The sequence below is a fragment of the Prunus avium genome, chromosome 1 (genome assembly GCF_965620075.1).
Source record: "Prunus avium chromosome 1, drPruAviu1.hap1.1, whole genome shotgun sequence".
NCBI lineage: Eukaryota > Viridiplantae > Streptophyta > Magnoliopsida > Rosales > Rosaceae > Prunus > Prunus avium.
The window spans coordinates 16,067,786-16,080,337 of record NC_142284.1 but is presented as its reverse complement, the minus strand read 5'-3'; the positions used below and the strand labels follow the sequence as shown (position 1 = coordinate 16,080,337).

General features: G+C 36.8%; 2 protein-coding genes across 2 annotated transcripts in view; both read left to right on the top strand.

Annotated features, from left to right (window-relative positions):
* LOC110749067 (histone-lysine N-methyltransferase ATX2) overlaps positions 1 to 12,552 on the top strand; it is a 67,023-nt gene that overhangs the window by 23,357 nt on the left and 31,114 nt on the right. The window lies entirely within an intron of this gene.
* On the top strand, positions 8,076 to 10,847 carry Z-ISO (15-cis-zeta-carotene isomerase). The gene is made up of 4 exons (XM_021945486.2): positions 8,076 to 8,829; positions 9,564 to 9,710; positions 9,843 to 10,052; positions 10,298 to 10,847. Exons 1-4 carry the CDS (start codon positions 8,362 to 8,364, stop codon positions 10,631 to 10,633), a joined length of 1,161 nt encoding a protein of 386 aa, XP_021801178.1. The 5' UTR covers positions 8,076 to 8,361; the 3' UTR covers positions 10,634 to 10,847.

Genomic DNA, 12,552 nt, shown 5'->3' with positions numbered 1-12,552 from the left:
CCTTGTTGATTGTAGGGTCATTAGTTTTGTTATCATTGTCTATATTTCTTTTCCTTCGTATCACCATTTTATTGATTTTTATTTTTTTTTATAAAATCTTGGAAAAAGGTTTGAGGGTTTCATTTATATTGATTGGAAGAGAGACGTGTTATTTCCTTGTCTCTCTTTAGCAGTGTCGATTGGAGTTTTTGTAAATACAGGTCTTGAAGCCTTGTAGTTCTTCATTACAAAGGCTACCCTGATTTTATACGTTGGTAGGTGGTTGGAAATTTTATCCTTGGGTTTTTATTATATTTCTGCTTTTACCTTCTTTGATGTATTGGTTTTTTCTTGTAATTCCAGTGTATCTTTTCTTCCCGGATCGCCTTACCTCTGATTTCTAATTGCTGATTTTTTGTTTGGTAGAGGAAATCCTAATTGTTAATCTTTTTTGGGTATGTTACTAATAATTGCTATTGTTACAGGTTGTTTAATCATATTGAACACTTACGTAACTTACATACAAATTAATAAACGATAACATTTTTCTTTCCAAAACACCATAATTTTAATAAACGGTAGCTTTGTTGAACGAATATTTAACCACGTTCACCCTTAAAATAAGGCAATCTATTCTTCCACCTATGTATAGATCTTTCATTTAGATATAGGGGGTTTCACACGCATACACATCATCAAGGTGTCATGTTGGTTTGAACATGAGATTAGTGTTAATTTTATAAGCCAAAACCAGGTTAATTAAAAATAGCCCACCCCTCATGGTTGAATTAGCCCACCGCAACTCTAAGATTTCATCTCTACAGCCACCCACGCACATTAAACATCATGTTTTTCTATTACCCACCTGTTTGGGCTTGAAATCCGCATGCCAGCTCGAAATGACCATTGGATTCACTTTCCAAAATGGTAATTGGACTATGGTTACCAAAAATGGTGAATGACCTGTACTATTCTACAAAGGGGGATTAAATTAATTATTTGATCACTTTTGATAATTGAGAAATAAGTTACCACTAATGGTAATTTAATCTAAGAATCAAATTATTTGAATTAGTTTATCCCCAACTAACAAATTTGTTAACTATTAAGGTATGTCGGAGTGACTCCTCACCATTGGTAGCTAGACTCCAAATACATTTGATGACCATGAAAGCTAGAAAGTGAAGTCATAATTGCTTTAGTTGGAAATCACGACTATTTATTGTAAGATCGCCAAATTTCTGCTACTACCAGGATATTTGTATTCATGGAACCAACGTTGGAAGAATCTGGGTATTATTATTCACTTCAGTTCAATGTTTTGCAAAAGGAACGATAAGTAGATATTTAGGAGCATTGATGAGCAAGGAGCCAAAAATCATCAAAGCAAATAGCACACAATCTTTTACCACTTGTGCATTGATGAGGGTTAGTCCAAAACCGAAAAATATCTAGGACTATTCATCATCACATTTTCTCCTATAAATACAGGAGTGCCTAGATTGAAGAGAAGACACCCAACCGACCAACCAGTCAAACAAAAAATTCAATACAAACAATTAGTTCAAAACTAACCAAAGATCATATGATCTGACAACAACCAAAAGCAAGCAAACCATCTTCTTCAAGAAGTAATCCAGCTCAAAGAAAAGCTCAGACAGTCAAAGAGAAAACAAGATTTCTTTTGCAATCCAGACAAGGTATTCCAATCAGAACTCATAAGAGATTAATTTCTCTTACAAATTTGGTTCAACAAGTTAGATAAAGCAAGCAAAGGTTAAGTATTTCATCATCTGAAAACCTCAACAAAATTTACAAAAATTGTCTAGAAAGCTACCAGATCACTCAAATTCAACCGGAACAGGTACCAGCCTGCAATCCTACTTAATTTTCTAGCCTCCACATGGCTTAACTTGTTTATATCTCTACCAATTTCAACATCGGTATTGATTTCCAACTAATCGCTATTAGTTGAAGGTGCTAACGCGCAATTCCAATGCAGCAACATCCAGTCCAGCCAAAAGAGATCCAGTTCAGCCTGATCTTAAATCATCATTTTGACTGTATTTTTAAGCAAAAGTCAAAGTCTAACACTCTGAGACCTATCCAGACTTAGCAATTTCATTTTATGCTTTGTATTCTTGACAATTCTGCTTGGACTAGTTTGTTATATCCTTCATAAATTCGTGTATTTTGCTTTACTTACCATTTCTATCTAGATAAATTGTGAAGTCCTCACTGTTGACAAGTTTCATAATCTAGGCCATAGAAAGAGATATAAGCTCTCTCTTATATACTGGAGCCATGTACAGAAATGAACAATTTGAAAAAGCTAATAATAATACAATACAATCTTTTATCAAATTCTCCTTTATTATATTTTCTTAAGCTCTATTAACATGGTATCAAGAGCCATGGATCGATCCTGAATTCTTCTACTTCCGCTGTCTATGCCTTGACATTCTTTTCTGGAACTCCATGGAAATCGACGTCAATATCTGCTTCTTCCACGTCATTTTGGATTCTCATTTTGGTCAAACTGAATCAAGGTTTGGGTTTCTGTTCAGCTTGTTATTGGGGATTTTTTTTTCTTCAGTCTCATATTTGATTTGAGTATGTCTCAATATGGTTTTGTCGCTGTTTTGGGAATTTCCAATGTTCTTGATCGATTGCTAGTCAATTTTGGGGCTGTTATATGAGATTGTTGATTTCAAGCCTTCGAATTGGGGATTTACAAATTCATATATGCTTCGTGTAATTCTCCATTGCTTTGCGAATTCAAAGACCCATCGATTGGGATTTGTTGTTCTGGTGGCATTCGATGTTCTTGGTGGATTGTTGCTCACATTAGGGCTTTTCCAAATTAGGCCTTTCGATTGGGATTTGTTATTGTTTTCTATAAGATTACTACTCAAATTGTAGCTGCTCAGATTGATTCGACTCGCTGACTTCAATTCCATGTCTGCCTATGGAGGTTCTATTTCCTCAACTATGATATGCGGTGGATTTCATATTGTTAGTTGCATTCCTGCTATTTGGATCCTATGGATGTTCTTTTGGTCTGTATGTTGTTCATCCTCTATCTCTCTGATTTCAATAATTAGAGAAATACTATGTTCAAAGATTCAAGCTTTCTATCCACCTTTGATAGTTATTGTAGCTACTCCCAAATCAAATATTGAATTCCTTGCTATACAATCACCTTCCTGTTCTTGAATACATCACCATGGACTAAATATTTGTTATTTGTTTTGTCAATTTTCTACTGCATCCAAAATCTCAGTACCCCTATTCTTGACTCTTAAATCCCACTTCTTTGGAGAACAAGAAAATCTTCAATCAATCAATACTTACATGGTTCTGTCACAATTTTCTTCTCACTCTTCTTATCTTAGGGGACAAAGAATTTCCCATTTCTCATTTTTTTCTATCTCTTTTCTCCAATATCTAAAGAAACAAAAGAATTTCTCAATTCTTCCTCTTTCCTATCTCCTTTCTACAATCTCTAAGGGTACAAAAGAATTTCCCATTTCTTCCTCTTTTCTATGTCCTTTCTACAATCTCTCTGATTGAACAAATGAATTTCCCAATTCTTCTTTCTTTCTATCTCCTTTCTTTAAATTTTCAGGGACCAAAGCATTTCCCTCTTCTCTTATTCTATCTCTTTCTATATGTGGGGGTCTGATTTCTAATTGAGGATGCAATTATTTGGCAAATTTCGGATACTTGGTGGTTCATATCGTGAATCAATTGGTAAATCTCATAGGCACACAGTTAATCATTTGTGTTCAATAAGGTTGCGAAATTTGTGGACTGGAAGAGTTGATGGAGCAGTAGTATGCCTTTCATATTACCTGTTACTCAGTTGCCGAAATTTGATGGGGTGTCTCTCAATGGTTTACCTTCAGAATACAACACTTTTAGGTGTGTTATGCGATGTCAAGAAAGTATGCTCTCATTCAAGGAGTTTCAATGTCAATTTCTTGCTGAAGAAATAATGATTGAATATTCTGGTCGTGCTTGCTATGGAGGTTTAGATGATATAGCAGCCCTTGCAGATGTTGTCATGCCTCCCCTGCAGCATGAGTTTTGCCTCTCTGTTGCAGTATTTAGCATTCCTATGAAGTCTGCCTGTTGACGTTGGTTTGTTCAAACTCCTTGATCATTTTGGGATCAATGGCATAGTCATTCTCGATCATTCTTCGTTCTGTCATGGACCTGTGCATCACCTCGCCTTGCTGCAATATCATGCTTGGTTTCACCAACCATGATCTTGAGGGGGGATGTTAGAGTATAAAGGGTTAATGTGTAGATGTTGACAAGTGTCATAATCTAGGCCATAGAAAGAGATATAAGCTCTCTCTTATATATTGGAGCCATGTACATAAATGAACAATTTCAAAAAGCTAATAATAATACAATACAATCTTTTATCAAATTCTCCTTTATTCTATTTTCTTAAGCTTTGTTAACACTCACCAGTCTGAGACATAGAAAAGAACTCTCTTGGGAGGTTTCCCCACCCAAAATCACAATCGTTTCTTTAAAGTCTATTACTTGGGGCGCAAGTATATAAAATCATTCAAATTTGTTAGAGTTTTAATTGCTAACAGTGGCACGCTTACATAAAAGAAAGTTGATTCTCGAGACCATTAATGGTCAAAAGGTCAATGAGGAATTTTACTTAGCTTTCAACAGGCTCAAATATAAAAAAAGAAATAAAGAGAATAAAGAAAATCAATTTGGCATGCCCAATGGGACTTCTAGATAAACATCTTTCTGACATTCATTGTTGGTATATGAATATAGGAAGTACAAGTCAAAATCCACAATTAGCTATGGAACCATGTAGAGCACCGTTATAACCAGAGCCAGAACAAGTTGATTCAGATGAAAGTGATGTAAGGCGTTCAGGTCAAGAGAGCACTTCTGCAAGAAATAGGCGAGCTCAAGCCATAAACCTTCATTGGATGCATCCAAGAGCGTATAAGCAGACAAGAAACTTCCAACCAAGAAACTTGAAGTTCTTTGAATGATATGAAGGCCACGATGGCTTGCAAATTAATAGACATATCAGGAAGGATCATGCAACTGTTGAGGCACAAAATCAAAATCCAAATAATATTGTGCAATAGTTAGATCTGCCTTATGGAGCTCCTCTAAGGCTGGTTGTAAAAATGCATTCAGCTCTGCGAATCCATGCTAATTATCTTATCAAGCGTCATAATTAAAAGCATGCCAAGCAACATGCCATGCCAAGTGGGAAATCATTATTTCACACCCAATTGCACTACAAGCTTAAGTGGGCCCAAGCCACTCAAATGCCCAGGGCTTGCTTGAGTGGGTTGTGGTATGGATGGTGACAAGTTATCATGGGGCCCATCGATGGGTCGAGAAATGGAAGTCTCGGGTCGCTTGGGGGCCTTGGGACTCAAGCCCATTTTTTAGGCTCAAACGTGGGTAAGCACAAGAGAGAAAATAGCCCATTGCCCCAACTAGAATAGCCCAACCAAAACAGCCCCATTACTCCAACTAAAATAGCACATTGCCCCAATTAGAATGAGCCAACTAAAAAGCCCAACATTTGACAAAGCCATCTCATCCATTGGATGGATCATGTGGTTGTCTTAAAAGCCAACATAATTAGGATTAAAACCAGCATAAGCCCTGGCACTTAGTTTGGAAACAAAACCACGAAGGAACGTTGGAAATCTACACGTGAGTGGCTGCTGGGAACAAGTTCCAAGTGCAAGAATTCAAGAAACCAAGGGATTTTGGCACGCAAGGGAGGATGCCATCCCTTAAACCAACGGGTACACCCACTTTCTTTCCTTCATCAGACTTGGCCATGGAAAGAGGAAGAAAGAGGAGAAAGAAGATGGGTGAAAAGGGGAAGCTCCCCTCTGAGGCCGCCGCTGGAAGAAGCTTGGAGCACCCAAAATCTCTGATTTTGTGGGATTGGGCAGAGCTGACTTTGCCACCATGAAGTAAGTCAAGAAAGAGAAGAAGAAAGAAAGAAGAAAGCTTAGCTAGAAGGGGAAGAAACCATTAAGGTTTCTTGGAAAAGAACAAACCCCAGCAACTATAAATAGGGCCTCTTCTACCCAACACAACACAACCCACAGCCTTCAGAGAGCAAGCTTTCTCTCTCACTTGCAAACCCAGCAATTTTCGTGCTATTCTCCCCCCATCTTCCTTTGCTTCCCCTGTTCTGACAGCTTGACAGAAACTTTGGCAGAGTCTCCGCCAAGCTGCCGGAAGCTACGAAAATCACCCAAAACTCCCCACCAAGCCTCCTTAGAACCTCTCTTCCCTTCCATTAGAACCTCTGACCTTCATAGGAACCCACAACTCTCTCTCTCCTAAAGTGCTAAACCCATGATAATTTTGCTCTTATGCCACATGCCTCTCATGCCAAGCTCAAAAGTTTATCTGTAAATCTGAAGAAATTATTTGTAAGTTGCTGTTATTTTGGTTGGTGAAGATAACCAAAATACTTCCTAAGGCCTTGCTGCCCTTTTGAAGCATTTTGGGGCTTAATTTTCGAACTCAGACAAAGGGGACAACTTCATTAGCCCAGCCCATTTGCTGCCGGAAGAAAAAAGCCCCTACAACTTGTTTTGATTTGTTTAAATGATTTGAGACAGAAACTACAAACACTTTCTCTTTTTTTTGGTGAAATTAACTATTGAGTTGGAGTATGATTCTGGTTGTTTGGTGAGTGATTTTTAACTGATACAAGTTTTTTTTTTTTTTTTTTTTTTTTCAGCTCCCTTAACTGATACAATCATACAAGTGAATCTGTTTGGTATTTAAAATCTAATTTGGTGTTTTATTTGTATTTTTTGTCATTGGTTGTAAAATATAATTTGGTGCTTTACTTGTATTTTTTGTCATGGGATGTAAGAAACAACTAACTTGATAGTTGGATGATGCTTGTGATTGTGATTTAGTTTAGAATCTTTAAAAAAACAGATTATAGTTGAGTTGAATTTACATGATTTGGGTAAGGAAAAACGAAATGGGCTTTAATGGATGGCCTGTTTGAAAAAAAACTAACAAAATTGGGCTTTTGAATAAATAAACTAATTTGGTTTTTCGGCAATTTGACAACAAAAAAAAAAAAAGATTTTGACCCAAAAAAAAGTGATTTGGGCTTAAAAAAAACTAGTATTGGGCTAAAGCCTAAAATCGACCAAAAAGCCAGAATCAAACCGGAGCCTATCGGGTCGGTCCATTTTCGTCTTTGAGTTTGGACCCAACCCAACTCGAAAATCGATACCTTACTCGGTTCGGCCTATGAGTCACTCAAAATTAGACCCGACCTGAATCGTGCCCAGGCCTAGACTATAGGCACTCTCTAAATAAAGATTTTTTTTGTTTAAATTTATTATTTTGCAAATAACTGGCTGTTCTAATCACATTAATTGTTTGTTTGGTTTTGCAAATCAACGTCTCTTTTTTTCTTCTTCTTTTTTTTTTTCTTTTTTTTCAATTTACCATTTGTTTTTCATTAAAACCCGGTTTATTTCACTCAAATTTAAACTCTCTTTTTTTTTTTCCCTATAAACACTTCTGCAAACAATGTCTATAAATCAAAATGCAGTTTCATAATCTCGTCCAAATATTAATTTTTTTTAGTTGAAATGTTCAAAAGAAGAAAAATATATATATATATATATAAATATACATGAACAAAAAAAATAAAAAGTAAGGACATAAATCAAATTTCATCATAAAAAAATTTAAAGCCCAAATATAGAGCCTACCATCATTGTGAGAAAGATACTTTTAGAACCCCGACTATTCCTTTTGAACTCTAAAAGAGGCTTTGTCCGTATTTAGACCCCCCACCATTGGGTTGCCCTTAGAAATTTCATTCTTCTTTTTCCAGAATAGCGCATGCTATATACTCGTAGAGAAATATAGATACATCATCCTAAAAGCCAAAAAAAGGAAATTAAAATAGAGCAACATTGGTGCAAATTCAAAACAAGAACTACTTTGTCTCTTTTAATATTGGGCATTCGCCTAAAAGCTTTAATAAAACCAAGGCAAACTATCTGGAGTATGTACATGTTGTGCGTCTGTTATGCCGTCACCACCAACCAAGTACAGGGAATGAGTGTGAGGAGTAAGCAGATATGATAAAAATAAAAAACTCCTCCAAGTGGGCAGGCAAGTTACCACCACCAACAGTCCAAAACCTCCACAAGAAAGCATAACTTCATCCAGATGCTCTCTACAACTCCTCCCACCCAATAACCTTCATGTTTCTTGCATTTATTTATTTAATAATTAAATTATAACAAGTACGAAGTGATTGTGATTTCTCAGCTCACTCACTACCTCACTCTCAATCCCAATCCCAAAAATTCAACAATGGCCTCTTCCTCCTCCACTCTTGTGCTCTCAACCCTTTTCTCTTCCCATCCTCACCAAACCCTGAACCCCAACAAGAACAAGAGCCCCTTTTCATCACATACAAAGAGACCCTTCTCATCCCTCACCCTCAAAGTTTCAACCTTTGTCAAACCTAAACAACCCCCTCCCTTTCACATCCCCCATAATCATCAAATTCGATTGTCCCGCCAATTTCGTGCCTACATCACCGTCAGAGATGGTGCTGATGATGGTGGTGGTGGTGATGGCGATGGAAATGAGCAACCAGTGGTGGGCGAGGACTCAGCTGAGTTCATTTTGTCAAAGCAGAAGATATCTTCGTGGGTTTACTTCACTGCAATTCTGGGTTCGGTTCTTTTTATACTCAATGTGGCTTGGATCGATAATTCCACCGGGTTTGGGAAGCCCTTCGTCGATGCGGTCTCGGAGCTTTCTGATAGCAAAGAGGTTAGTGTGTTTGTTTCCCAATCTCATGGTGCTAATTTAATTGACATGAACTTTATTGTTAGAAATTGGTGTCAGCTTGTTTGTATGTTGAGGAAATTAATTGCAGCTATCTATAACATCATAATCATAATGGGTTTTTACTAAGTGAGTGTTATTGGGAAATCAGAAAAGCTTACTCTTGGATTGAATTTTTTTTAGTACACTAAATTTTAGTGTGTTTTAGTCTTTATATTAGAACAATCTCCATGGTAGATGTGAGCAGGGATGATACAGAATTCTTAGACTACAACTTTTGAACCTTAGATTTGAACCATAGAGTGGAAGTGAGGAGAAGAGGGTGTGTAATGAGGATGTGGATGTGGATGGAAAAAGTTACGAATGTTTAGTTGGAATCGTGATAAAAGGTCTGTTGTGTAAACCTTAAATGTTGAATTCGGATTAGGGAAACGGTTCCTGGGCTATGGTGTGAATTATGTTGCCTATAATGACAAGGATAATGTGGGTGACGATGTCCATACAGAGCAGTTGTATGGTAATCTGGTTTAAAACTTGTTTCCTGGAAATAGGATAGAATATTCATTTGGTTGAATTTTGTAACAAGAGCGTGCAAATTCCATTCTGGTTTCCTGGTGCGTGCAAATGCCTCCCTTTTTATGATTATTTGCTCTATTGAGCTGTAAGATGTGATAACGGTTTTAGTTACAAAGTCTGAGGTTTGCAATGGTATTCTGCAGGTTGTGATGTTGATCCTAATTCTAATATTTGCCATTTTCCATAGTGGCTTGGCTAGTCTACGAGACACTGGTGAGAAACTTATTGGAGAACGTGCTTACCGTGTTTTGTTTGCGGGGACATCTTTACCGCTGGCTGTTAGTACTGTTGTGAGTTCATTACTCTCAATAAGGAGGACTATCCTTTTTTTATATCTAACTTCATTCCTTGCCACTTTTTCTGTTTTGAATTCTTTTGTCGTTGGTGTGGAGGGAATTGACTTCGAAGGGTTTGTGGTTCAGGTGTATTTTATCAATCACAGATACGATGGAGTACAGTTATGGGAGCTCAAGAATGCATTTGGCGTCCATGAATTTGTATGGCTCTCTAATTTTATCTCGTTCTTGTTCCTCTATCCGTCCACTTTCAATCTACTAGAGGTAGCAGCTGTTGACAAGCCCAAAATGCATCTTTGGGAAACTGGGATTATGAGAATCACCAGGCATCCACAGGTAACTAATTCATAGTGTTGTTATGAATGATCATCTATACATTTTCAAGTCATTGACTTATCATTTTGGGCCTTGGGATGAATGCGGGTGTGTGTTCTGATCATCTAGTTGGCCAGAATTAACCTTAAATCTTCTTATACCATCAATTATACAAATTATTATATTACCAACATGTTAAAGTTTGGGTTTGTCTCACTCACTCACTCATTTACTAAGACAATTTGGGAATGGATGTGTTTTTTCAGCTGGTCGGGCAGGTGATATGGTGCCTGGCTCACACGATTTGGATAGGGAACTCAGTGGCAGTGGCAGCTTCTGTTGGTCTAATCGGGCACCACCTATTTGGTGCTTGGAATGGTGACAGGAGATTGGCGGTGCGACATGGCGAGGCCTTTGAAGTTGTGAAGAGGCGAACAAGTATCGTACCATTTGCAGCCATTCTTGATGGCCGGCAAAAGTTGCCGAAAGATTACTACAAGGAATTTATTCGGTTGCCATATCTCTCTATCACTGCATTGACCTTAGGTGCATACTTTGCGCACCCCCTTATGCAGGCAGCCAGTTTTCGGCTCCATTGGTAGGAATAAGATACATACGATTCGTACTGGATAATGAACGTGAAGCTCGAAACTGTATATAAATTGTGTATGAGAGACAAGTTAGGTTCCTCAAGATGCTAAAAGTTCATCATAGGCATAGCCATAAGCATGTTGTATGAAACTCCGAAGAAATGCAGGTATAGAACCTACACACACGCAGCAGCAATATCAATGATCAAGTTAACCAATCTCCCAACTGATGTACTTTCTTTCACTAGGCTCTTTTATTAACCTCAGGAGTTTTGTTTAACATAACCCGGGTAAAATTAGGTGAAGGTTAATTATACCACCTGAGATTTATCAATTTTTCAAATAAACCATGAAGTTTTAACATGATTTCCTAAAACCTGTTAAACAAATATGACACAATCTCTTAAAATACCAAAATAACCTGAAAAAGTTAAATACTATTCAACTGTCCTTACATATAAACAAAAGACACATTGTTTGAAATATTTAAGTAATCCAAAATATTTTTCTCTTGTCTGAAAATATTACTAAATCAAAGGAAGGGTTTTTTTTCCTTCTGCAAAACATCATAATCAAATAAATGATTTATTTTTATTTTTTAGACAATCAAATAAATTGATTTAGAGCACTTCCACTTATGGTGTCATGGCAAAGGACAAGGACAAGGAAGGGCAGTCACTATTCATATGAATAGTGACTGCCATACCCTTTTTTATTTTGCTTTTCAACTCATTGTCATGGCAAGTAAAGGCAAACACTATTCACATGAGATATGAGGAGATGAATTTGTATAGAGTTTTGGTGTAGGAAGTGTGACATGGCAAGGTATTTTTATAAGAAAAAAAAGAATGAATTTTTTGGTTTTTTTTTTTTTTTTTTAAAAAGAAAATTTTAAATTGGTCGCTGACGTCAACATGAGATCAGCAAACTTGGGCAGAAGTTTAGGCAATTCTTGCCTTTGAGCTGGCCTGGGTAAATGGGGCCCAATTTTTCCCAAGCTCCCTTTCGCCCTAGCAAATGAGCACCAGTGGAAGTGCTCTTATATAACACAAGGTAGTGACAAGGACTGGTTGATGCTTATGCTTGGATTTGATTTGATAAGCCACTAAATCTAAGAGGTACGTTGAAGGAGGAAATTAAGGTAGAAATAGAATGATTCTTCATTTTAGGGGATTATGAGAGCTAAGTTATAAGTTGTCGTTATCCTATCATTTGGTGAGGATTAGATGGATAAGTTTTATTCATGAGTAATCCATTTTCTACCTTTTACTTGGACATTAAATGTTCATTTCTTCCTTTAAACATGCTTTAAATATGAGAGTTATCTTAAACAACCTAATACTATGCACCAAAAGAACGGGCATAATTTCAACTTACAAGACATTGAAAACATAAATAATTTTTATTTTTATTTTTAAAAGGGAAAAACAAGAAACTTCGTTGGAAATTGATTTATTTTCCAAATTAAAAAGAAAGCTGAAAAAAGTTTCGTATACTTTTGTTTTTTAAACAAAATCTATTCAAAGAATTGGGAATCGGCTCCAATACACTCAACAAGGAGAAAAACTTTCCTAGCACGGGGATGCCAGGTCAGTTTTCCAACTCATTATCCCAAGCCAATGGGATACTGCCACTTGCCAATCTTTTTAAAAACTTTCAAAAATATATTTTTATAAAAAAAAATAAACCAAAAAGTAGAGTTTCTCTCTCATCCAATCTCTACATCCGTGCTAGCCCTTTAACTTCCCAATTAATTTTTTGTTTTCCTACTTTTTTGCACAATACCTTCCCATTCCCGCCTCTTTTCTCTTGTACGCAAAAACCCTTCTTCGAAGTCATCTTTTTCTCTTCAGCGACATCGACTCCTTCATACATAGACACCAGGTATTGATTTCTGTATTTTTCTTTTTCATTTAATTTTTTTTACTGTA